This window comes from Schistocerca gregaria, chromosome 6 (genome assembly GCF_023897955.1).
Source record: "Schistocerca gregaria isolate iqSchGreg1 chromosome 6, iqSchGreg1.2, whole genome shotgun sequence".
In the NCBI taxonomy this organism is placed as follows: Eukaryota; Metazoa; Arthropoda; class Insecta; order Orthoptera; family Acrididae; genus Schistocerca; species Schistocerca gregaria.
In genome coordinates, this window is record NC_064925.1 from 34,144,393 (window position 1) to 34,169,221 (window position 24,829).

A 24,829-nucleotide genomic window follows, 5' to 3' on the forward strand; every position below is an offset into this window, starting at 1 on the left:
CATGCCCACGGGAAAAAGTATGGCTGTAGTTTCCCCTTGTTTTCAGCCTCTCGCAGTACCAGCACAGCGAGGCCATTTTGCTTGCTTAGTGTTACAAGGCCAGATCAGTCAATCATCCAGACTGTTGCCGCTGCAACTACTGAAAAGGCTGCTGCCCCTCTTCAGGAACCACACATTTGTTTGGCCTCTCAACAGATACTCCTCCGTTGTGGTTGCACCTATGGTATGGCTATCTGTATCATTGAGGCACGCAAGCTTCCCCACCAATGGCAAGGTCTATGGTTCATGGGGTAGATAATGATAATGATAATGATAATGATAATGATAATGATAATAATAATAATAATAATAATAATAATAATAATAATAAGATTACATATTGAATAACCACAAATATTAAAGAAGAACTAAAAGAAAAATATAGACAAAGACTAACAAAAATACTGAAAACAGAATTGACTGCAAGAAACAAGACAAAAACTATAAATACCTGTGCTATACCAATATTGACCTACTCATTTGGAGTAGTGAAATGGAGTAACACAGACCTAGAAGCACTCAATACACATACACGATGACAGTGCCACAAATATAGTATACATCACATACATTAAGCAGGAAGTAAGGAGGAAGGGCATTTATCGACATAAAAAACCTACATTATGGACAGGTATACAATTTAAGTAAATTCTTTCCAGAATGAGCAGAAACTAGCAAAATACACAAAGCAATCACTCATATAAATACATCGGCTGCACTACTACAATTTCATAACCACTTCTACAACCCTTTATCACATAACATCAACAGATACGAAGAAAGTAAATTGGAAAAAGAAAACACTACACGGCAAGCATCATCTAACACAGCCACACATCGATCAAGACGCATCCAACACATGGCTAAGAAAAGGCAATATATACAGTGAGATGGAAGGATTCATGATTGAAATACAGGATCAAACAATAAACACCAGATATTACAGCAAGCATATTATTAAAGATCCCAATACCACAACAGATAAATGCAGACTTTGCAAACAACAAATAGAAGCAGTAGATCACATCACAAGCGGATGTACAATACTAACAAATACAGAATACACCAGAAGACATGACAATATATCAAAAATAATACATCAACAACTTGCCATACAACATAAACTAATAAAACAACACATTCCCACATACAAGTATGCATCACAAAATGTGCTTGAGAATGATGAATACAAATTATACTGGAACAGAACTATTATAACAGATAAAACAACACCACATAACAAACCTGACATCATAGTAATTAATAAAAAGGATAAATTAACACAACTAATCGAAATATCCATACCCAATACAACAAATATACAGAAGAAAACAGGAGAAAAAAAGGACGTGCAGTATCAGGATAAAGTTGACATTATACCAATTATACTATCAAACAGGAGTCATACCACACAATATCCACCAGTACATCAATGCAATACAGCTACATCCAAACTTATATATACAACTACAGAAATCTGTAATTATTGATACATGTTCAATTACCCGAAAGTTCCTGAATTCAATGTAACGTATACCGTACAGTTAAAAGGAAGTCACGCTTGATCAAGGTCCATGTCACTTTGACCAGACATAATGTCTGAGAAGAGAAAGAATAATAATAATAGTAGTAACTATTTTCAGAGAATCTTCAGGATTTTTGTTAGGAAAAGTCATGCAATGAACTTCACAAACATTCATAATATTCTCTCTCTCTCTCTCTCTCTCTCTCTCCCTCTACTTTTTTATATGCAATGTTGCCCAGTACAGTACACATTCATTCAAGAGAGAATTAGTACATTATTTCAATTAACCTGGGGAAGGGATATTATAATATCCTCCTCCTTAATTTCATACCTTTGTACAATTTCTTCAGTTTTAATCTATAGTTCATAACCAATAAATTGTGGTCAGAGTCCATATCTTCCCCTGGAAATGTCTTACAGTTTAAAATCTGGTACTAAAATCTCTGTCTTATCATAATACAGTATAATCAGTCTGAAACCTCCTGGTGTCTTCAGGTCACTTCCATGCCTACAGTCTTCTTTCACAATCCCTAAACCGAGGCATATAAACTTATACTACTGTGGTGGATGTGGACTTCTAGCCTATTTTAGCTATGATAATGTGTACACTATGCTGTTCACAATAGGTTACCTGCATTCTTTTTTTCTTATTCATTATGAAACTCACTCCTGCGTTACCTCTGTTTGACTTTGTATTTATAACCTTATATGTAACTGACCAGAAGTTCTATTTCTCCTGCCACTGAACTTCACTATTTCCCACTATATCTAACTTACCCTATCCATTTCCCCTTTTTAAATTTTCTAACCTACATGCCCGATTGAGGGGTCTAACATTCCATGCTCCTATTCATAGAGTAACAGTTTTTTTTGTTTTTGTTTTTTTTTCTTTTTCTCCTAATTACGATATCCTCCTTAGTAGTTCCCGCCTGGAGATCCAAATTCAGGGCTGTTTTATCTCCATAATATTTTACTCAAGAGGACGCCATCATCATTTAACTGCATTTAGCTGCCTGCCCTCAGGAAAAATTAGGGCTGTAGTTTCTCCGTGCTTTCAGCTGTTAGATGTACCAACACAGTTGATGTTACAAGGCTAGATTTGTCAGTCATTCAAACTGTTGACCCCTTGCAACTACTGAAAAGATTACTGCCCTTCTTGAGGAACCACATCAGAATTACCATAACCACATCAAAAAGAAATTGCAGTGTCATTCATTGCTTCTAGGGTTGTGTGTACTTAAGTTAGAAAAAGGGCCATAGCTCTAAAGCTAGTGAAGCCTCAGTACATTTATATGTTTCTGTGTGCAGTGCATGTCAACTACAGGTATTTATTAATTCCACAAATATTATCTTTCAAGTTGAAAATATTATACTTAAGTACTCAATTTAATAATAAGCAAAACTTCACGTCCTCTCATTGAAATTGTGTACATTATAACGTTTTAATGTTTAATTTTTTCATTGCACAGAAAATACGTTACTGTCAGATGTAAAATAAATTTGGTGCACTGTTTTTGACAGCCATCTCCAGGGCCAGCTGATGGCCCAGTTCCTGATGCACAACATGGGCATCTCGTCTCTCAGATACTGGAAACCCAGAAAGAGCTGGAAGAGAAGAGGCCACCAAGTGCCGATGGCCACAACAAACACCTGAAGAGAGTTGATATTGTAAGTATATAACTGAGTTGTTGATTAAGCAGTGTAGAGGTTACTACCCAGGTAACTGATTGCTTGTGGGATGCACAAAAAGTTTTTCTTAAGGCAACTCTTCATCCATTCCAGGTAACGATAGCTGTAGGAGACCTGAAAGTGTCAATATAAAGTGTCAGTATTCTGAGATAATTAAAATCCTAGTGGTTAACTACTGAAGCATTCCCAATAATGTACCAGAGTTGGAAGTGCTCCTAAAAAGTAGGCCGAAGCATTCACAGTCGAGAGCCAGAGTTGGAAGGCTCATCAAAAGCAGTGGAGCTGACTTACTGCTACATACAGAAAGCTTGTTAAGTCCTGAAACTGATAGCAGTGATATTTTTGGGGAAAATAAAAAGCATGGGTTAATGGTGAACGGAGGCAATGTATTTGTTTCAGTAGACAAGAAACTCAAATCCACCGACAGGGACATAGAAATTGAAGCTGCATGTGAGATTGTTTTGTGAAGACTCACAGATGGGTACATATTTATAATAGTATCCTTTTACCAAACACCAGATTCACCTCCAGGTGTGTCCAAAATCTTTGAAAGAACCAAAGTTCATTAGTATGGAAGTTCCCCAGTCATACTCCTGTCATTGTGGTATATTTTAATCATCTAATAATGAATTGGACAAAATTTCAGTTTTGTGAGTGATGAATGTTACAAAATATCCTGTGAAACATTATTAAATGCCTTCTCTCAGAATTACCTTCAACAAATAGTTTGGAAGCCCACACATAATGGAAATAGATTGGATCTAATGGCAACAACAGACCTGACATCTTTGAGAGTGTCTGCACTGAAACTGCTATCAGTGATGGTAATGCAGTTTTGTTGCCAAACTACAAAGAGCAACTAAAACAAATAGAATGATTTATATGTTTAACAAACTAGATAAAGACATAAAAAGAAAATCAAAATCCTTAGCTCTTGACAGGAGCATGTGTAAGAACTGTGACATAACTATGAACCAATTATAATGACCCTCAATAACTGACAGTCATTGCATAGAAACTTCTAAAGAAACAGAAACTGCTGCATAACAGGTACAAAACAGGGCATAGGACTATAGACAGAGTGATGCTGTGATGATGAATGAAATGCCCTTGGCTGTCAAGAGTGCAATGTGTGAAGCTTTCAATGATTACATAGCAGAATATTATCAAAAGACCTCTTTCAGAACCTGAAGAAATTCTGTTCATAATGTAGAGGCTGTTGGTGATGCGAAAGTGTGTGTCCAGACTAACTGACGATACAGTAACTGAAATTGTGAGTAGAAAAGCAAAAGCAGAAATAATAATCTCTGTTTTCAAATGTTCCTTTTCATAAAGGAAAATCCAGAACTACTGCCCTAATTTAATTCTTTCACCACTGAAAAAATGAGTTATGTGTATATTAGTGTCAGTGGAGTCGAGAAACAGCTGAAATCAGTAAACCTAAAAAAATCTCCTGGGCCCAACAGTATTCCTACCAGGTTTTGTTCCATATTTATGGCTATGTTAGGCACTCTTTTAGCTATAATCTATTGTAGTGTCGCTGAACAAAAATATGTGCCCAGTAGTTGGAAGAAAGCACAGGCCACTCCAGTTTATGAAGAAGATAGCAGAAGTGAGCCACAGGAATACCATCCAATATCTGTAACATCCATTTGCTTCAGGATTTGTCATGATAACCGTTTTTTATGTGACTGAGTGCTGGGAGTACTGTAAACATTTGTCTTGTACATGTATTAAGTGGCATATCTGTTTAGAGATGTAACCTCTCTTTGTTTGCAGGTTCTTGGTGGAATATTTGTTATTACCATTATTAGTAAACCCAATTGCTGTGGCCATCCTGTAGTTGCTGGCTTCAAAGCACAACATGACAGTCGTGATCTTGGAGCCTGTTTCACAACACATACCATCTGGATTCTTCCTCCAGACACCAGTTTCTCAGAACTCCACAGTTGGCAATGGTGTTACAATGTGACCTTAGTTCACCCACCTGGCCTTAATTCATGTTAATTTCTTTGGCCTCAGAATTTCTTCACTGTGACTACTCCCTTTTAGTTTTCTATCTCTTTCATTTTCTGACCGTGCATTGCGGTGCCATATGAATACAGCCAGAGCACTACGACACAATCTCAGGAGGTTCAGTGGAGCCACTGTCTACCTCCATGAGCATTTATTACTGTCTGACACCAACATGGCATGCTCCATGTGAGTCTACGGAGGTTGCCATGTGGTATCTGTTTCCATACTTCACTGAGAGCCCATACAAATATTTGAGAGTCTGCAGTGAAACAGGACAACCATGAACACACCTGTCAAACATGTCCTGCATATGCGCTATGGATTTTAGGTCAGGACTCACTGCCAGCTATTCTATTACTTCAGTATCCAGGATTCTCAAGACATCCCTGATGACACCTGCCACATAGGCCTTAGCATTAGAAGGAATTCAGGGCCACCACCATATGTGGCAGCCACCAAATGTCCAACAGGAAATGTTTGATGTACTGCCTGGTGGTAATTTGACCATGTACGATAACAAGATCAACACTGAAGTCTCCCCAAAATATCACGGAACATTGGAAATCTGTCAGTTTCCAGAACAACATTTCACAGGTACTACTCTCCATGCACATGAATATGGCCAACATCTGGCCCCAGAGGATTTCTGGACTTATTTGCTAGTAACATGTTCTGCTAGTGACGAAGTTGCAGGTTGATATAGGAATGATAGAGCTGAAGGCAAGCAGCAAGATGTTGTTGTGTCAAGCAGTTTACTCAAACAGGATATCTGGGTCTAGTAACTCGTTCATTACAGTCTGATCAAACACAGTGGCTCCACTGGGCCTCCTGAGATTGTGTTGTAGTGCTCTGGCTGTGTTCATATCCACTGCAATGCACGGTCTTCATGTGGGGTTGTAATGTGTTAGTAATCTTGTCCAACTGATGTTGTACTGACCTGTCCACAGCCTATGGATGAGTTGTGGAGAGACATTGCCATCTGCAGCAACAAGCCTGAAAGTCCATCCTTTTTGGATCAAACAGACTGCCCTTGCAAGTTGCACTGCATTAAGCTGTTGCATTAAATGAGCTTGGTTGAATACAATGTCTGCAAATGACAATTGCAATTTCTGTGCCTCACAAGAAAACACTGGGACACTGATACTTATTTCCTTCTGAAGTGTCACCTGACACTGTAACGCATAACACAGCCAGTAGATGGCGAATGGTTTTAATTGTTGCCTATATTGAAAGCAAAGATCTCAAGCCGTGCAATAAGACCACAGGTACTGCCCGTACCAAAATAGATTTGACATACATGACTTTGGTACACATTTACCTTGTTCTTTTGAACAGTGTCTTATAACTTACAATGCTCAGACAGTGGGGATAGCAGTGTGATGAAAAATTCTGTCATACAAAAAATCTTAGAACATATTCTGAGCTTAAACACAGTGAAGTATCTCAAACCGAATGACCTCCGCCATGCCAACTAGCAAGGGTTCAAAAAGCATTGATCATGTGAAACCCACATCATACTTTTCCTGCATGAATTCTGAAAGTGGTGAACCAAGGCAGTTGAATAGATGCAGTATTTCACGATTTCTGGAAAGCATTTTACTCAGTACCAAATCTACAGTTACTATCAAAAGTGTTGAGATGGCAAGCAAAATTTGTGACTGCATTGAGGATTTCTTCATAGGGAGGACACAACTTGTTATCTTGACTGAAGAGTGCGATGTCATTTCATAATTGAGTGTCAGTTACCAAAAAATTCAATTGTGGCACCAAGAACAAATTCTTTAACTGTAACCTAAATTTATTATCTGGTGAATACGTAAGATATTTTTATATAAACAGAACAACAATGTTGATTGTTTGCTTATTCCATAGATACTACACAATCCTTCTGAAATTTTAGTTTAGGGTTCCTGCAAGAAATCCATGTTTTGGATGTTGAAACCAGTTTAATTCATCGCCCCATATTTTGCTACCATGAACTGAGAGGAGCTGAAACAACAAAAACTATAATATGATAATAGGTTTCATTTGCCTAGTTCCAAAATTATGTCATATGATAACAAAGGAAGCTGTTGTGTAATTTCAGAATTCATTTCAATGACTGTTTTAAAAAGTAACATTTCTTCAACTGATGCTGGGGAACAATATATCATGTTTTACACATACATCTATAATGCAAATTCATCAGCTGAAGTAATATTAGTAAAATATAACTCATAATCCAATTATTTTGAAAATATTAGACTTGCAAAATTTAAGACAAGTTTTGGAATCAGCATGAAAATTGCTTTAAGTTGATAATACTAGGAAAAGGATAGATTACTACTTGCCACAAAGGTGACACTGAGTTTCAGACAGGCACAATGAAAAGAGTTTTAGACATTTAGCTTTCTTCACAAAAGAAAACAAACACACATTCACACAAGCGAGCACACTTTGTGCACACACGACTGCCGTCACCGAATGTGACTATAATGTTGAGCGGCAATCTGGTGTGGGCCAGGGAATGGGGAGGGATAGCTGGGTGCAGGTGGGGGAGAGAAGAGCACTGTTTGGTGGAGCAAGCAGTGACTAGGCGAGACTCAACAAGACTGCCAGGCACAGCATCAGGAGGCTATGGGCAGGGAGGTGGGGAGAGGGGGAGAAGAGAGGAGCAGGGAGTGGGGAAGATGGTCAGGTGCATTGGCAGATGGTGACGTTTAGCGAAGGTGAGTGGGTGTGAATAGTCAGGAGATGATAGGACACAGTGGGTGGAAACTGTTGAGTGGAGGGTGTAGGGACAATAAGTTACTATAGGTTGAGGCCAGGCTGATTTTGGTGGAGAATGTGTTGTAAGAATAACTCCCATGTACACAGTTCAGAAAAGCTGGTGGCAGAGGACATGATCCGACACAGGCCATCTGGCCCATAGGAGAGAGTCACTGAGATGCTGAAAATACTGAACTGGCAGTTGCTTTAAGATAGAAACGAACTATCCCAAGAAAACCTACATACTAAGTTTCAAGAACTGCCTTAAATTATGAATTTAGGAATATCGACATCTCCTTTCATACTACTGAGGACATGATTAGACTAATTATAGAGTGCACTGGTGTGTCTAAACCATCATTCTACCTGTGCTCCATAAGTTAGTGGAATGGGAAGAAGCCATAATAACTGGTACAATGGGAAGTACTCTCTGCCAAGCAATCCACACTGATTTGTAGAGTATTGGTGTAGATATCTAAGCATCCTTCACAGTTAGGCACAACCCTTCATACATTACCCACAAACAGCAACTTGGATGGGACGTGGCTACTAATCTTTTGTGCTCTTGCAGCTGTGCTTATGCAATTTTGAGCATTATAAACATGAAATGAATAAACTCAGTAAGGCAAATTATTTTGAGAGAGTTTGTTGATAGTAACCCTGAACAAAATGTGATAAATTCAAGTCATTGCCAACTTAATTCAATGACTTTTTCACAACAATAGCTGGAAAAATAGCTACAAAAATTAAACCATTTAAAGGAGATTCATTTGCCTTATTGAGACTGGCATTGAATACTCCAACAACAGGTATCAGTTTTGCCAAATTAATTGTAAAACATATCAGACAACTCATTAAGTCATTGAAAAAGCAGTAACTCCACTGATTACCTTGGTATTTCAACCAGAGTACAAATTGTGTGCTGGCTGGTTGCTCTCCTTTTGAGCTCCCTCTATAACTGGTTGACAGTTTAGGTGTATTTTGTGAAATACTAACTATGTGGTTGTATTATACATTTATAAAATTAGAAAGAAGTACATGGCCTCTAATTGTGAACCAATCCAATCCAATCCCTTTTTTTGGTCTCAAGTTTTGTTTTATTTTGAGAGGTTAGCTGTCAATAGAATATTAAACGTTGTATTTGATAATAACAATTTACAAATAGCATGTGTTGGTGTCTGTGGAAGTTTCTATAATTTGAAAAGCATTATGTTATCGCTTTCAGTTGTTTCGATGCTAAAAAAAAAAGCTAGGGAAACTAAAGTGGTATATTTTTAAAGGAATTGACCTCAGATGGATGGAGTGATATCTTAACATTATGCCATCCGGCGACACTACAGTGGTGTCATGCTGTGAAATAGCAGTCAGTAGCCTGCGACACCACAGTGGTGTCGTGTGTGAAATAGCAATCAGTGGCCGGTGCCATCACAGTGGTGTCGTGCATGAAATAGCGGTAATGGCTGGTGACACCACAGTGGTGTCATGCGCAAAATAGCGGTAACGGCCGGCAACACCACAGTGGTGTCATGTGCAGTGGCCGGGGACACCACAGTGGTGTCATGAGCATAGTATCGTGCAGTGGCCGTCAACAACACTTTAGTATCTTTTACATTTTGTTGGTGTCTTGTTTAGGTAACAAAAAGTTACACATGCCAACAAGTTTTTTGTTTTTATAAGTACATGCGCCCTTTCATTATGGCAGACGAAGGAGACAATACGATTATTTATGATGAATACATGGACGTTCCGGATGACTTGGCCAGTTGGGAAAAAGACATTGGATACCAAAAAAATGAAAGTGAAGCAGAATTGTTGGAAGATAGTGAAATATGTCCAAGAAGAATTCGGTGAACGCTACAGCTGCCAAATGATTCAGGTGAATCAGACAAACAAGATAGTGCACAATGGTCAAACTTTGATTTACTAAGGACTAATAATAAATCTGAATGATCTATGGATCCAAACATATTTCCCAAAGATATACAGAGTGTCGTGGATATCATAGAATTATATATTGAGAATGAGCTGTTTTCATATATTATTGAAACCAACAAGTATTACAGCCAAAATTGCAATAGAAGGAAACTGGAAAAAAAAATTGTCGATGTTATGGGACCAGAACTTAGAAATTTGTTTGGGCTTGTTATCCTTATGGAGGGGGAAAAAAAAAAAAAAAAAAAAAAAAAAAAAAAAAAAAAAACGAATCCATTGATACACACACTGATATTTCTCAAAACCATATCCTACAACTGATTCCGACAAATGTTATCATTTTTACATTTTTCTGACAGCAACAATAAACCGGATAATGCTGACCGGCTTTCCAAAGTGCAATTCATAACTGGCTATTTTTCGAAAAAGCTTAAAGAAATGTTTAATCTAAGTCAAAGCACCTCAATCAATGAAGGAAATTTTAGTTTATAATCTGTCAAAAATTACTAAATATGGCATACTCATTCAGATGCTGTGTGATTTGAGTACGGGATATATTTATTCCGGCGCTGGAGAACCTTTAGCAAAAACAGTAATGGAACTATTGACACCATCTTATCGAAAATGTCATCACCTCTACATGGATAATTATTATAACACTGTATAATTTGCAGAGAAGTTACTTGAAAAGAAAATTTAAGTTTGTGGAACAATACAGCAAAATAGAGGATTTCCAGAAAAATTAAAGCATGCAAAAGTCAATGTGTTTGAAGAAGCTGGTCATCAATTGGAAGGTGAAGGACTCACACAGATATGGAGAGCTTCGAAAACTAAAACAATATGAATGATCTCTACAGTACATAATGCCATTTTGACTGACTATCAAAGAAAATGAGGAAAAACCAATTACTCAAGAAAAAAATCTGAAAAAATCCGGTCACATAAAGCAATGTTAACTAATACTAATTTCCAAAACAAATAAATGGAAACGAAGAAACTGCCATTCATGTTCCAAAAACAAAAGAACAACAACAACAAACTTAATGTGCAAGTCTTATGGAGTTGTGTTACATCTTGGAGACTGTTTTGCTGCATATTATATGAAAGAGAAGTACTAAAGGTAATGAAAATAAACAAGAAAAGAACATGAAACAAACAAATTTTGTATTTATTTACGTATGTATATCTTCAAAATTTCATGAAAGTAGGGGAACAGGGTTGACAACTTATGAGAACTAATGATGAGATTAGTAAAATTTAACAATTTATAATCGGAGATAATGTCAAGAACAGCCAGTGACAAGCCAAATAATCAAAATCAGTGCTGCCAGTGGCAAGTGAATAAATTTGTATGAAATGTGTGGACAGCAAAGTGTTAGCAATAGAAAACAGAGGGTCACATTCACACATGGTATTATAGGAATAAGATTAAATTCAGAGGCGGGAAACATTGGTGACCTGTAAGGTTCAGAGTGTGCAACATTCCTGTTCCAGATCAGCAAGAATGGGACACTGGATGGCTCTTGGAAATGTGTAATATTTTCAGATGACACAAACATATTGATAAAGTGCCCAAACACAGCCATACCAGCCACAGTAAGGAGAATAATAAACAGGATTAATGTTAGTTCACGACTCACACTATGCAGTTACAAACTGATGAACAGGCACCAGAAGTATGAATCAGTGGGTTTACATTGGATGAAACAAGTAACAGAATGTAGTGACCTGTGTAGATTCCACACCCTCGATCCGGGGGTGCAGTTTTTAAGCGCAACGCAGATGTGAAGACACTAGCACTAGCAGAGGCCTCCACTCGTGGATGCGTGTGCAGCCCCTCTGCTGTGCTCTCTATTGGCTGGATTGTGGCTTACAGAGTTGGGCCCAGCCAGCCTCACTCTCAGTCATATATTGACATTTGGCCAATTTGTATTGAACTAGTAGTGCAGACCTTCAATAGCAAGTGGTTTCCTGTACAAGTACTTTGGAAGTGATGAAGCGTTGTCTGTCATTGTCTGTGTATTCTTGTAGTCAGAAGACACTGGCGAGGAGTAGAGTTGTCTTTCACGTGTTTTGTTGTATGGTTCTTTTTGCATATTGTTGTGACTCGGAATCTCTGCTTCAAATATTGGTACAGCAACAGACGGAACTTCTTACAGTAATGTGACTGACTCTGCCAGTGTCAATCACTCCCACTTCGTCTCTGGCTATGTTTTCTCCTATGATCCAGTCATTTGATGAGGCAATGAAAGATTGGGTAGCACACAAACATTGCCTACTACAACATTCCCGTGACTTCATGTTACAGATGCAGTGGTATGTTGCACTGGATTTCTCCCACATCATACCGGGCATTGTGGTAGCTGGCCCCCTTGCAGGAACATTCCTCTTTGTTGTTTGAGAATTTATGCTCCTTTTTGTCTTCCTACTATTCCTATCACATGCATGTTGTTACTGCTAGGGTTTAATTTTGCCAATGCAAGAATCAGCCCCATTAGTCGTACAAGCCTGAGCCACTCCCTGTCCTTAGCCATTTTGTTATGGCCAGGTCAAAAGAGTCGTATGAAGATGTCACGGTTCCTGAGGTTGTCATCCACTCTGCCCTGGATAAAGAAGTCGATCAAGAGGCCCTCCAATTAGAAAACCCCTCCTTGAAAGAGGTTTTATTCATTGCCCAGTCTTATGAGGTCTCACATTCCGCTGTTCGGCAACTGAAAGCACGGTACAATGTCATGGCGATATAGGATGGCTCTACTGCATCCACTGTTTTTAGAGAGGATGAAGTCATGGCAATAAAATCTGTCCAGTTCGGTGACTTCCGTGCAGTGCCTAAACAGAGTTATGACTGCCATTCCTGGTTGCCATTGTGTGTGTCTTGTTACTCACAACATGATACATCAGAGTGTCCCCAGTGTGGGGTCATCTGTTGTAAGTGCCATTAATAAGTCTACATTGTGATAGTCTGCCACTCGATATGGATATACAGGAAGCATCATTGCCAGGGCCAGCTGCCAATCGGGATTCCAAAAAGCTTTTTATTGACATTTTGGCTCTCTTGCAACAGCTGTACTTGCAGATAGGTACTAGCATGGCAGCTCTTGTGCTTAATGCCAAAAAATATTCAGACCTTGGCTCTTCACTGCTGTTGCTGACAAACAGGTGCCTATGGGATATGGTAAACAGCGAATCCCCTTGCTTGGCCAATTTACAGCTGATGTTACCTATAGATCAGTAACTCAGCCCATTACCTTCATTATCATCCATGATGCTAGGTCAGTAAACCTTTTAGGGTTTGATGCCTTCCAGGCTTTTGCGTTTCAGTCACAGACACCATACAGTTGGTATCTGCCAAATTCCTTTACCATTCATTGGAATATCTGTGCTCATAATTTCAGGCTGTCTTTGCAGAAGGCCTAGGATGCGCCACAGACTTTCGAGCCCACGTAACCTTGAAGCAACTGGCTTGCCCTACATTGTTTCATGCTAGCAAGATTTCTGTAGCATATGCTTCTAAGTCAAAGTGGAACTGAACCAGCTTGCATCTCTTGGATTTGTGGTTAGCATTTTCTCTAGGGAATTGGCCACACCCTTTGTCATGATAATGAAACTCTCTGGTAATTTGTGACTTTGTGGCAATTTTAAGGCTACCTTGAATTCACAGTCTGTAGTCGACACATATATGAGCTGTTCACATGTTTAACCGTGGGTCAATTCTTCTCCAAACTTGATCTTTCCAAAGTATATCACCGGTTACCCTTGGATGGCCAGTCTAAGCATATTGTGGTTTTTTTTATACACCTCTTGCCTGTATTGATATTAGTGGTTGACATCTGTCGTGGCAAGTGTTCCCACCCCCACCCTCCTGGCCCCAATTTTTCAGTGCTATCTGGAACAGGTCACATCCACTATTCTGCAGTGTTTCAACTACCTGGATGACCTGGACATACTACGAGCAACCTCCTGCACAATCTCAGGGCCTTTTTTCAAAAATTTCAGGTCATGGGTCTCTGTTGCAGTCTGCAGAAGTACAATTTTTTCTAACTCTCTCTTGAGTATCTGGGCCACATTGTATCACAGAAGAGCACCCAACCCCTCTTGAGTCTAGTCAGGGCCATTAAGGACCAGCCATAACCCTCATTATTGCAAGGACTGTAGGCTTTCCTGTGTAAAATTTCCCATTACTGCTGGCTCATTCCCAGGCCATGCACCATTGCACACCGTCTCTGTCTTCTTCTCCACATGGGTGCGACCTTTGTGTTGTCTCTGGCGTGTGACCAGGCCTTCTCCATCCTGAAGGCTGCCTCAGGTTCGCACCATGTCTAGCTATTTTGGATCCCAGTAAACCACTGGTTTTAGCTGTGGGTGCCTCCCAAAGCAGGAGCAGCCCTCACCCGTCGGAATGCAGACAACTCAGGTGTTTCCATCCCAGACTCTGTCCACTACTCTCAAGCTGAGAAAGAGGCTTTGGCCGTTGTGTATAGTGCCACCAAACTTCACATGTTCTTGTATGAGACCATTATGGACTACAAGCTGTTATATTTGTTATTCAGTCCACTTGTCTGGGTCCATGATAAGGAGGGGCCACACGATGCAGTGGTGGGCTTTTTTCCTCTCCAAATACCACTGTGACATCCATATTTGCCCCACTGGGTGCCACGCCAATGAGATCATCTTATATCAGTTGCCCATTGGTGCAGACCCTAAGTTTCATTGAGAGGAGCTCATATGTTTCCATTTGGTTATCATCTCCCACCAAGTGATAGACATGTTTCCAATCACTAGTACCCGGATGCCAAGGCCACAGTGTCTGACATAGTCCTCAAGCAGGTTGCCCAATTTCTTTCAGCAAGGTTGATCATCTTGTCCTCTGGGCTGCACTTCCAATCTGGTTCAAACTACTGTCTTGCACCATCATGTCTCAGTCTTAGATGGAGCCCTCATTCTCTCCATGGACAACATAGCCCCCAGGGTGGTTATCCCTTGAAGTTTACAGTGGGAGATGTTACAACTGTTGCACGAGAATCACCGGAGTGTTTCCTGAACCAAAGCCTTACCTCTCAGATGTATGTACAGGCCTGACATTGACCGGTAGTTGGAGCATTTGATTATTGTGTGTCCCCACTGCACTAGTCACCAACAGCTCCCAAGGCTTCATCTTCCTCATGAAGTCCAAGAACAAAGCCCTTGAAGCACATCCATGTTAATTTTGTGGGTCTGTTTTTGAATGTGTTTTGGCTGGTTGTTATTGAAGCATTTTTGCATTTTTCATATATGATCTAGTGCTCCTTGGCCACTATCGAAGTAATTGTTCAGGGACTCTAAAAATTTTTTCCTGCAGAGGGTCTCCCAGTTACTCTCATTTCTAACAATGGTTCCTGTCCCAGACATTTCTTGATTTCTGTACGTGATGAGGCATCACCATGTTGTTTCCCCAATCTAACTGGATGGCTGTGCAGATGGTTTACATGTTTTAATACCCAAATGAAAAATATATCTGCAGGACTTTCCCACCAAGGAAGCATTATTTTTTTCTGTTGCCGTGGATGACTCCTATTGGTTCCTGCAGTCTTGCAGAGATTCTCCATGGATGTCAGCTGCAGATGCTGATCCACCTCCTCCATCAGGGATCTCATCCACCATCATGTTCCACTGTACCGCATTTCCTGCCAGGGATGGCAGTCATGGGTGTATGGTTTTGGTCGCAGCCACTGCTGGTTAACAGCAAGAATCATGCGTCAAAACAGCCACTGTGTCTACACCCTCTGAACATGAGACCTGGAGATCTGGTGCCATCAAAATTGGCTGAGAGTCTGGGTGTCCCCCTCCCTCGCTGCATCTTGGCCACACTACTGCGTTTGCTGGTGCCCCAGCCTCTGGGTGCCACCTATCTGACAGTGTTCCAGACTCATTTTCGACCTGCTTCAGCACTGCCCAGTGGGTCTACAATTTCACAGACTCAAGCAGCAACTCTGGTGCCCCTCTAGCTGGTAACGATGCCCCTCACCAGTTTTATGTCTCTTGCACGGCCTCAGCCTGCAGTGTAGACACCTCCACCTCGACACTGCCGCTGGACATTACCAAGAATTCCCGCTTAGGCTGCCCATCACTGGTCCTGTTATCTCGTGCACCAACAGGGCTCAACGGGATGTTTCTCACCCCAAACACTCTTGCCCATATTCTGAGGTCACCACTGACTGAGAGTTGCTCTCCCCTTCCACCTTCGAGGTCTCCACAGATGTGGGCACTGGCTCCACATCGTGGCCATCCTGTCCTTGTCAGGGAATCAGCAATGCTCTGCCCAAAAGGGGGAAGTGTTATTGTGACCTGCATAGATTCCACAACTGCAATGGCGCACCACAAAGTCAGAAGATACTGGCACTGGCAGGGGCCTGCACTTGTAGATATGCACGCAGTACCTCTGCAGTGCAGTCTACCAACTGGCCAAGGGCGTGCAGAGCCGAACTCAGTCACTCACTTTCAGTCATATGTTGACATTCGGCCTATGTGTTTCAGACTAGCAGTGCAGTCACTTTGTGACAAGTGGTTTCCTGTACAGGTATTCTAGAAGTAATGAAGTGGATTGTGGCTGTCATTATCTGTGTGTTCTTGTAGTCAGAACATCAGATAATGATAGCTGCTTGGAAAATGTATCCCACGATTGACTTGGATGAAGACTATCTGAATTATATTAAGCTCTAATTGAGATCTCCATATCAGTAGCATCAGTAATTTCTCATGAGATATTGTAATGCTATTCTATTCAGAGTCTAAAAATAATGTTAACTATTTGGTATCCAGGAGTGGGAGGACGGACTCAGAAGAGAACGAGATTCAGCAACTAGAGAAGTTGAACGACTGCGCTCATCGATACAGACTCTGACTCGAGCAGCCAATCCTCTCGGAAAGTGGATGGACTTTCTACAAGAGGATGTTGACACAATGCAGCGAGAACTGGAGATGTGGAGGACAACCAACAAAGAACTGAAGCTACAGCTTGTGCAAGAACAAAAGTATGTAATTTATAATAGAAAATTTATTATGTGATTATGAGTGTGATTGAAGAATTGTCATAGCAGACTGACCCTATAAGATTCCTATCAGCAACTTGTAAGAATATAAATAGCATTACTTATACCACTGCATATGAGTGCTCATTTGTACTGGACTTCCAGTGTCACACCACAAGCCTGTGATCACTGCAGTTGGGGTGCGTTATGCGTGACTGATGCATTAGTTTCGTTTATAGAGTGTGAATATGGGTATTAAGAAAGCCACTTGCAGAAAATATTATGTGCACTCAACCTGAGCGATGATTCTGATGGATCACATGGCTGCTTCATACATTAGTGTGTGCATGAATTGCAGAGACATATTATTTTTGTGATTGAGAAATACTAGACTATTAGGAAGGATAAGCTTGACTTTTACATGTGCAAAAAGCTACAGCATATAGTGGAGACATTGAGTCACAGACAAGCACATCAAAAATACTGTTAAACAAGTAAGCTTTTGGCCAAAAGGCCTTTTTCTGAATTAGAAACCATATGCACACACACATTCATGCAAGTAATATCTCTCTCTCTCTCTCTCTCTCTCTCTCTCTCTCTCTCACACACACACACACACACACACACACACACACACACACACACACACAGAGAGAGAGAGAGAGAGAGAGAGAGAGAGAGAGAGAGAGAGAGAGAGAGAGAGAGAGTGTGTGTGTTTGTGTGTGGTGTGTAGTGTAATTCAGAAGAAGGCCTTTTGGCTGAAAGCTTACTTGTTTAGCAGTTTTTTTGTTGTTCCTTTCTGAAACTGAACATTATCACTATATGCTGGGGTAGTAGTTTATCCTTTTCATAATATTGTCATCATTCTGTCCTGGATTTTCCATTGTTTCTTCATGAGAATGGCCATATGAGCTGACAAGAGCTGTGTATGTGAAAACAGATATTTCAGTCATCATGTGTCTGTAACTGGAAATAATTACTTTGTTACTTATGTTGAAATGTGTTATAGTGCCTCAAAAAATAACTATAGTTGTATTGCTGAAAATGGACTGTCTAAGAATTTCAATGGTGTAATAGGAAAGGTAAATGGACGTTACAAGGTTACAATACGTGATCATTGATGTAAGAAGTGATGTTACTTCTCTTAAAAATGAAACCTTAGACTCACAATCAAAGCAAAAATTTTCTGAAGAGATAACCCTATGAATGGAAGGGAGTAAATAAAATAAAATATATGTAGGGATTTTGAATTAAATAACCCAACAGGCTTTGTAAATAAAGGCACAATCACAGATAAATACAAATTTATTGATCTATCTCCAAGTGACTGTTGTAAGTTGGGTCACTGTTCCAGCTGCTGTGACTACAGATGTGCAGGGGATGACTGATCACATTGTTTGTGTTTTAGGCACAAGTAATGTTATAAAACCAAAAGATGATGGAAATGTTTGTCTGGGATGTCCAGAGAAAATTTTAGACCACAGTAAGTCAATATATATTATAGTGACTTGGGTACTACACTGGCAAGATCTAATTTTTATTTTATGTGTTAATAATGAAATCTGAAACCATGTTGGGATTAGGCAGTAATTTGGATCTAGTTGCACTTCAGTACGGAATTACTGCTCAAATTAGCTAGACCAATAATTTAAATGATGGTGCTTACAATTTCACAGTTACAGAAGTTAAATTTTTGTGCATTCATGTTTATAATAATATTAGCATATCTGTACTTTGGAGATAATATAGGATGTTTATAATTAAACTTTCACTACTTGACATGGCCTTCAAGAAAGATGACTGATCATAGGACAATGAAATTTTTTGGAAATGTGTTTGAGGACATGCAGAACAGAAATAATGATATGCAGTATGTTTCATCAATCCACAAAATTTTCCAGGAAGAGGAGGTGACTAGTATTTAATGTTCCGTCAACAATGAGGTCATTATGGACGGAGCAACGGAGCACAAGCTGATATTGGGGAAGGATGTGGAAGGAAACCGGTTGTGATTTTTTTTTTTTTTTTTTTTTAGAAAAATGCCAGCATTTGTGATAAGCGATTTAGGAAAATCATGTAACATCTAAACCATGAAAGCAGGATGCGGATTTGAATCGACGTCCTTCTGAATGTGAGTCCAGGTGCCAACCGTTGTGTCACCTCACTTGGTAAAATGTTCCAAGGCCACATATCATCAACTTCAGTCCTGACAGGAAATATAACTGCAAAGTTGACTCAGATAGTTTAATTATAACCAGCCCGTACATGTTACAGTGAGGATATGTGCCAGAACACCATTTGGCATTAAGGCTAAGCTTTAGTGTTTAGTTGTACAAAAATGTAAGTAAATTTGTGCAAATAATGGTTTTGTATCAGTCCAGCATTCACTAAACTATTGGTTGCTATTAGTTGAGTATAGTCTGACAAGTTATTATGCTTTATCTTTTTGAGATTGGATTCCATCGAGAACCATGTGTTCAACAACTGCAATATTAGTATTATAAACAAAATAATGGCAGCATTAGTCATAACAGGTATGAAATCATTTATTACAGCAAATCCATTTCAGTCCCTGTGTCTTTAGTGTGAATATTCAAGTCTTGATGACTCATGTAGTAAAAGCACATATTACAACTTCAGCATGGCGTCAATACACAATTCAGTTTGGAAAATTTGTTCGGTAGCTGCTGTCTTCTTCTCTACTGACACCATGTTGAAGTTGTAATATGTGCTTATATAGGTGATGTTTTAACTGCTGCATCATTCCTCGCTCTATTGATCCTGCAGAACACGTATCTTCTATGTAGTCTGTACTATTAAGGAGACGAGATTAAACCACCTCATTGTGGACTAGTGAGGGAACTATGTCATTGTACGCATTTAGTGTTTCCAGAAACAAACCATTCTGGTGGTACCAGGAAATGGCTCAATGCCAGCTTCTCATTTTTGTGGAAGGCATTTTTTTAGGAGAAACCTTAGAACTAAGATTGTGGCTTGGGTAGTCATTATCTGTTGTTGAATTATTTGCAGGTCCTAGCAGCTACTGCTATAATGTTATTTTTGCAAGCTGTCTTGTGTAAAGTAATTTGTAGGTTTGACAGTCCTCATCATCATCTTTATTTCGTGATTTGCAGCCAGTGACATTTTTCAAATTTTGGCATTCAATTTTTTTTCTTTATTTATGGTCCTCTCCTCCACAGCTGGCACAGACCACTTGCTTTCATATGCAGTATTTGATTGTTTCATCTAGGTCACAGCCCTTAAAGCAGCAAGGTATAGACACAAAGTTTATGATACACAGTGACTGTAGTGGTATGGTGAGCTAGCAGCTCTGCCCAGAATGCAGTTGGAGGTTGCCAGTACAAGGTACGCAGTGGTGGGCACACCACCTGCATCCCATGAGCACCACCTCACCATCTATTACCCCAAGGAAATGAACAACACAGACTAGATGATAAAAGCTTAGGAAAGATAAAACATTAAAAATGGCAAACATAAAATAATAAGGAGAATAAAAAGGTGTGAAGGGTAGGAGCCAAGTGAGACTGCCGAGCAAAGGCTGCCACGGGCTCCTTGGGCCAGAGCAGGTGAGGGGTGTCCCTCACACCATATAGCTGCGATGCTGAGTTGCAGATAGGCACAACAAAAAGGCAGTTGGAAAATGAGCTCTTGACCAACAAGGCCTTCATTGGAGATCAAACATGTGCGCGCGTGCGCCCGCCCACACACACACACACACACACACACACACACACACACACACACACACACGCACACGCACACACACACACACCCAAACATACATGACTGCAGTCTCTGGCTGCTGAGGCCACACAGTGTGAGCAGCTGCACATGATGGGAGACGTAACCTTCTGGTGGGGGTAGGAAGGACGCTGGGGCAGGGAGGGGGAGGGATGGATTTTCCATTATAAAACCAGGTCAGGAAGGTTAAGAGATCGCCGCAAAGCAGCCAAATTTGGGCAGTGTGGTAGGATGCGAACCACTGTCAGGTGGGCACCACATCTGCAGTAAGATGGGTTATTACATTGGAGATTGTGACTGTGGGTCAGCCAAGTGTGGCCAATGCATAGCCAATAAGGGGTAGTGGATTGCCTGCAAGAAGTGCGAAGGAAGATTGCCACGTGGTTGTGATCTCTTTTATTGCTCTTAGTTTGTTTGAGGAGTGCAGGACAAACCATTCTGAGTTCCAGACACCCAACAACTGATGGTTTAGAGTTGACCAAAGGTCCAGTTCTGGGATCCCCATTTACAAAATCGGCATCCCGGTAGCCAACTTTGCCAAGCAGCTGGCATGTTCATTCCCTGAGATCCCAACATGTCAAGGGATGCAAACAAAGACAACTGCCCATCCAGCTTGATGGAGGTCAGAAAGCAGATCTTGGATAGTTCTTACTAATGGGTGATGAGGGTAGCACTGGTCTTTGGCCTGAAGGCTGCTCAGTGGATCACTGCAGATTAGAAGCATCTTGCCAGTGCAAGAATGAGCGTATCTAAAGGCTCGTTTAATGGTCACCAAGTCAACAGTGAAGACACTGCATCCATTCAGCAAGGAGCACAGTTCTCTGCATAATCGGTTCATCCATTGACCCTTGAATTGTCAGTGCATACAATTTCTGAGACTGGAAATGCATCGATGACAGCCAGGAATAGCTCATGAAACACAGTGGGGTCAACCGAATCCTTTAGTCCAAAGGATAAATCGAGACAGACTCAAGGTCAGGGTACGTGTCATCAGGGCCTATGTGATTCTTCCCTGTGAATAGAGGTGACAGTGGGGGAAGTTTGAGTACAGAACATAGATACTGCAAATGTGACCCCAGTTCTGGGTCTCTGTTGTGGGAGGTGGACCTCCCTACTAGGGAAAAGGACACAGTAGCTTGGAGGCTTAGGGTAGCTGCGAACATGTATAGCATAATTGAGCAGCTGTTGTTGATACCTGATCTATAGTGGAGGATTGCAGCTTTTGTGAGTAGGCTGTTCATAGGGTTAGTTTGAAAGGCTCCTGTTGCAAGTCGGAACCTGCAGTGGTGTATCAGGTCCAGTGACCACAATGCTGAGGACGATGCCGAACCATATGCGAGATTTCCATAACCAAGATGGGACAGGATCTGGGCTTTCTAAAGCTGCAGAAGGTTAGTGCAGTCTGCACCCCAGCTGGTGTTACTGTGGCAGCAGAGTGTAGCAAGCACCCTTGCTTAAGCTGGAGAAGATGGGGAAGCCATGTCAGCTGGGCAACCCATCCCAAAAAGCAGAAAGATCGCACCACATTGAGTAATTGGACCTCAAGGGAAAGTTCTTGGTGTGGCTGAACAGTACTATGGTGACAGAAGTGCAGGATGTGAGTCTTGGCAGTGGAAAACTGAAAGCTGTGGGTGATTGCACTTTCCAAATGGTGCCCTGTAGTCGGTGTTCAGCAACTCCCACACTATAGGAGCAATAGTAGAAGCAAAAATTGTCGACATACAAAAAGGGCCATACTGAAGAACCCACAGCTTCTGCTAACCATTGATGGCCACTAAAAAGAGAAGGACACTCAGTACAGAGCCATGCAGGATTCAATTCTCATGGATATGGGGGGTACTGGGTACTATGGGGAATTATTTTTTGACAATTTTATTATGTAATTTAAATGTAACTTTAAGCTGAAATATCCTGCATAATGAATTTTGCTTATGACAACAGTGAATATCATTAACTTCATTTATGAGAGAGAATTAAGTTTATTTATGAAAGATTAAATTTAGAAAATTTGCAAGAGCAGTTTATTTGTTCATAAGTTTAAATTAATTAACATTTTATGCTACCTTGCAAGCATCTACTGCCACTTAAACAGAGTTGAATAAGTTCACAGCCAATACTCAATCGAGGTATAGGGTACTGTAAACAAGAAAACTGGCAGCATCAGTCGTAGGAGATTTAAAATAATTTATTACAGCAAATGACTTCAGTTACTGCTTGACTATATTCAGTGCACATATTCAAGTCTTGAAGAATGAAAGTCTTGAGTTCAAAATTTGTTTGTTGGCTGCTATGTTCTTCTGTATTAAAGTCATGTTGACTTTATAATATGTGCTTTTATTACAGACATCTCAGAGGCAAAAAGCTTCTTGACCAGTGCGCTTGTAGTCAGACCTGATGTGAGAAATATCCTTGTCAGTCAAAGCCAGGTATTTTAAGGATTTCAGTTACTGCACATCAAAGTCCTTACCGCTTTAAGTGCTGTGACCTAGACCATACAACCAAACACTGCACAAGAAAGCAAATGGTCTGTGACAGTTGTGGAGGAGAGGACCATAAAATAGAAGGAAAGAAAATAATGCCAAAATGTGAAAAATGTCATTGGCTGCACATGTAGAGGGAGGGGAAAATCACGAAACAAAAATGATCTACAAATTACTTTACGCAAGCCAGCTTACAAAAATAGACTATAGCAGTAGCTGCTAGATCTGCAAATAATTCAACAATAGGTAATTACTACCCAAGCCACATTCTTAGTTCTAAGGTTCATACAAAGTACAATACAAACACACAAATTGACTTCCACTAGAATGAAAAGCTGGCATTGAGTCATTTCCTGGTGCCATCAGCATGCTTTGTTTCTGGAAACACTGAATGCTTACAATGTCACAATTCCCTCACTAGTCCACAATGAAGTGGTTGAACATAGTCTCCTTAATAGTGCAGATACACTGAAGTGTATGTGGTCTGCAGGACTGACAGAATGAGGAGTAGTGCAGCAGTTGAAACATCACCTCTACGAGTAGGTTACTTGGGGGGTGGGGGAGGATACAACTGTAAACATCAGCAACCCATTCAAATAGGAGGTCACATTAGCAACAGTGAAACTAAAGAAAAACTAAGTTCCAGTCCTAGGCAAAATCCACTCAGAAACTACACAACAGGTTGCACCAAAAATAACACCATATTTAATGGATTTATTAAATGATGCTTGTTTCTCGTAAGGATACCTGAGTTATGGAAGACAGCTAATGCTGTAATAATTTTAAAAAGTAGCTAATAAAGACCCTTCAGAACTGGAATCCTATTGACCTGGAAGCCTTGTAAATTCTGTAGCTAAAGTGTAGAAATGGCTCCTGTGCTATAGCCTAAAGTAGCATAGAGAGCTCTACAGCCTTTGCCAATATCAATACGGATTCAGAGCAGGGAAATCAACTGATAATGCAAGAAACAAAATTTTCAAATTATAGGGCACATCCTCCAAAAATGTATATTTCAGATTTTAATACACATGGTAGGCATTTGTGATAATCTCTGGTTGCCTGCACTGTTTGCGCAATTCCAAGAACTTCAGGTAAGCGGATCGCTGTGCATTATTTTCCTGGATTGGTACCAAAACAAAGTAGGAGAGTGGCAGGTGGGTAGCCACAGAGTAGTCAAACGGATTACAAAGGGATGCCCTAAGGCTCAGTTTGTGGACTCATCTTCTGGGGTTTCACAACTTAACTCCTCCGGCTCCTCACAGAAGGAGGCGAGCGCAATGACAGGGTCATGGTCTATGCTGATGACATGTTGTCGTACTATATCCAGACACAGGATCGACATTAGAGAGCAAATCCTATGGTATCCTCAATGCAACACAACATTGGTGTAATATAAACAAATTAACGTGGCAGATAAGACAGCATATGAGGAGCAATTTTTCAAAATTCATAATGTGTAGTGTAGAACAAAATTGAGGTTGATACAAAATCGTGTATTTTATGACCTGCTCTACACACTCCTGTTATCAAATCCCATCAAAATGTGTTTTCAAGCCTAATGAGACCTTTAAAAAGTATCAAATGTATCAAATTGCATTTCGTCCACTACTATGAATCAATCAAACTATATT

At 40.3% G+C, this 24,829-nt stretch overlaps 1 protein-coding gene across 2 annotated transcripts in view; it reads left to right on the plus strand.

Moving 5' to 3' along the window:
• Positions 1 to 24,829, plus strand: part of LOC126278416 (TRAF3-interacting protein 1) — a 272,794-nt gene that overhangs the window by 233,682 nt on the left and 14,283 nt on the right. For both annotated transcript variants that reach the window (XM_049978524.1, XM_049978525.1), the window contains 2 exons: positions 3,086 to 3,232; positions 16,748 to 16,959. In XM_049978524.1, coding sequence (XP_049834481.1) covers positions 3,086 to 3,232; positions 16,748 to 16,959 — 359 coding nt within the window. The remainder of the gene's footprint in view (positions 1 to 3,085; positions 3,233 to 16,747; positions 16,960 to 24,829) is intronic.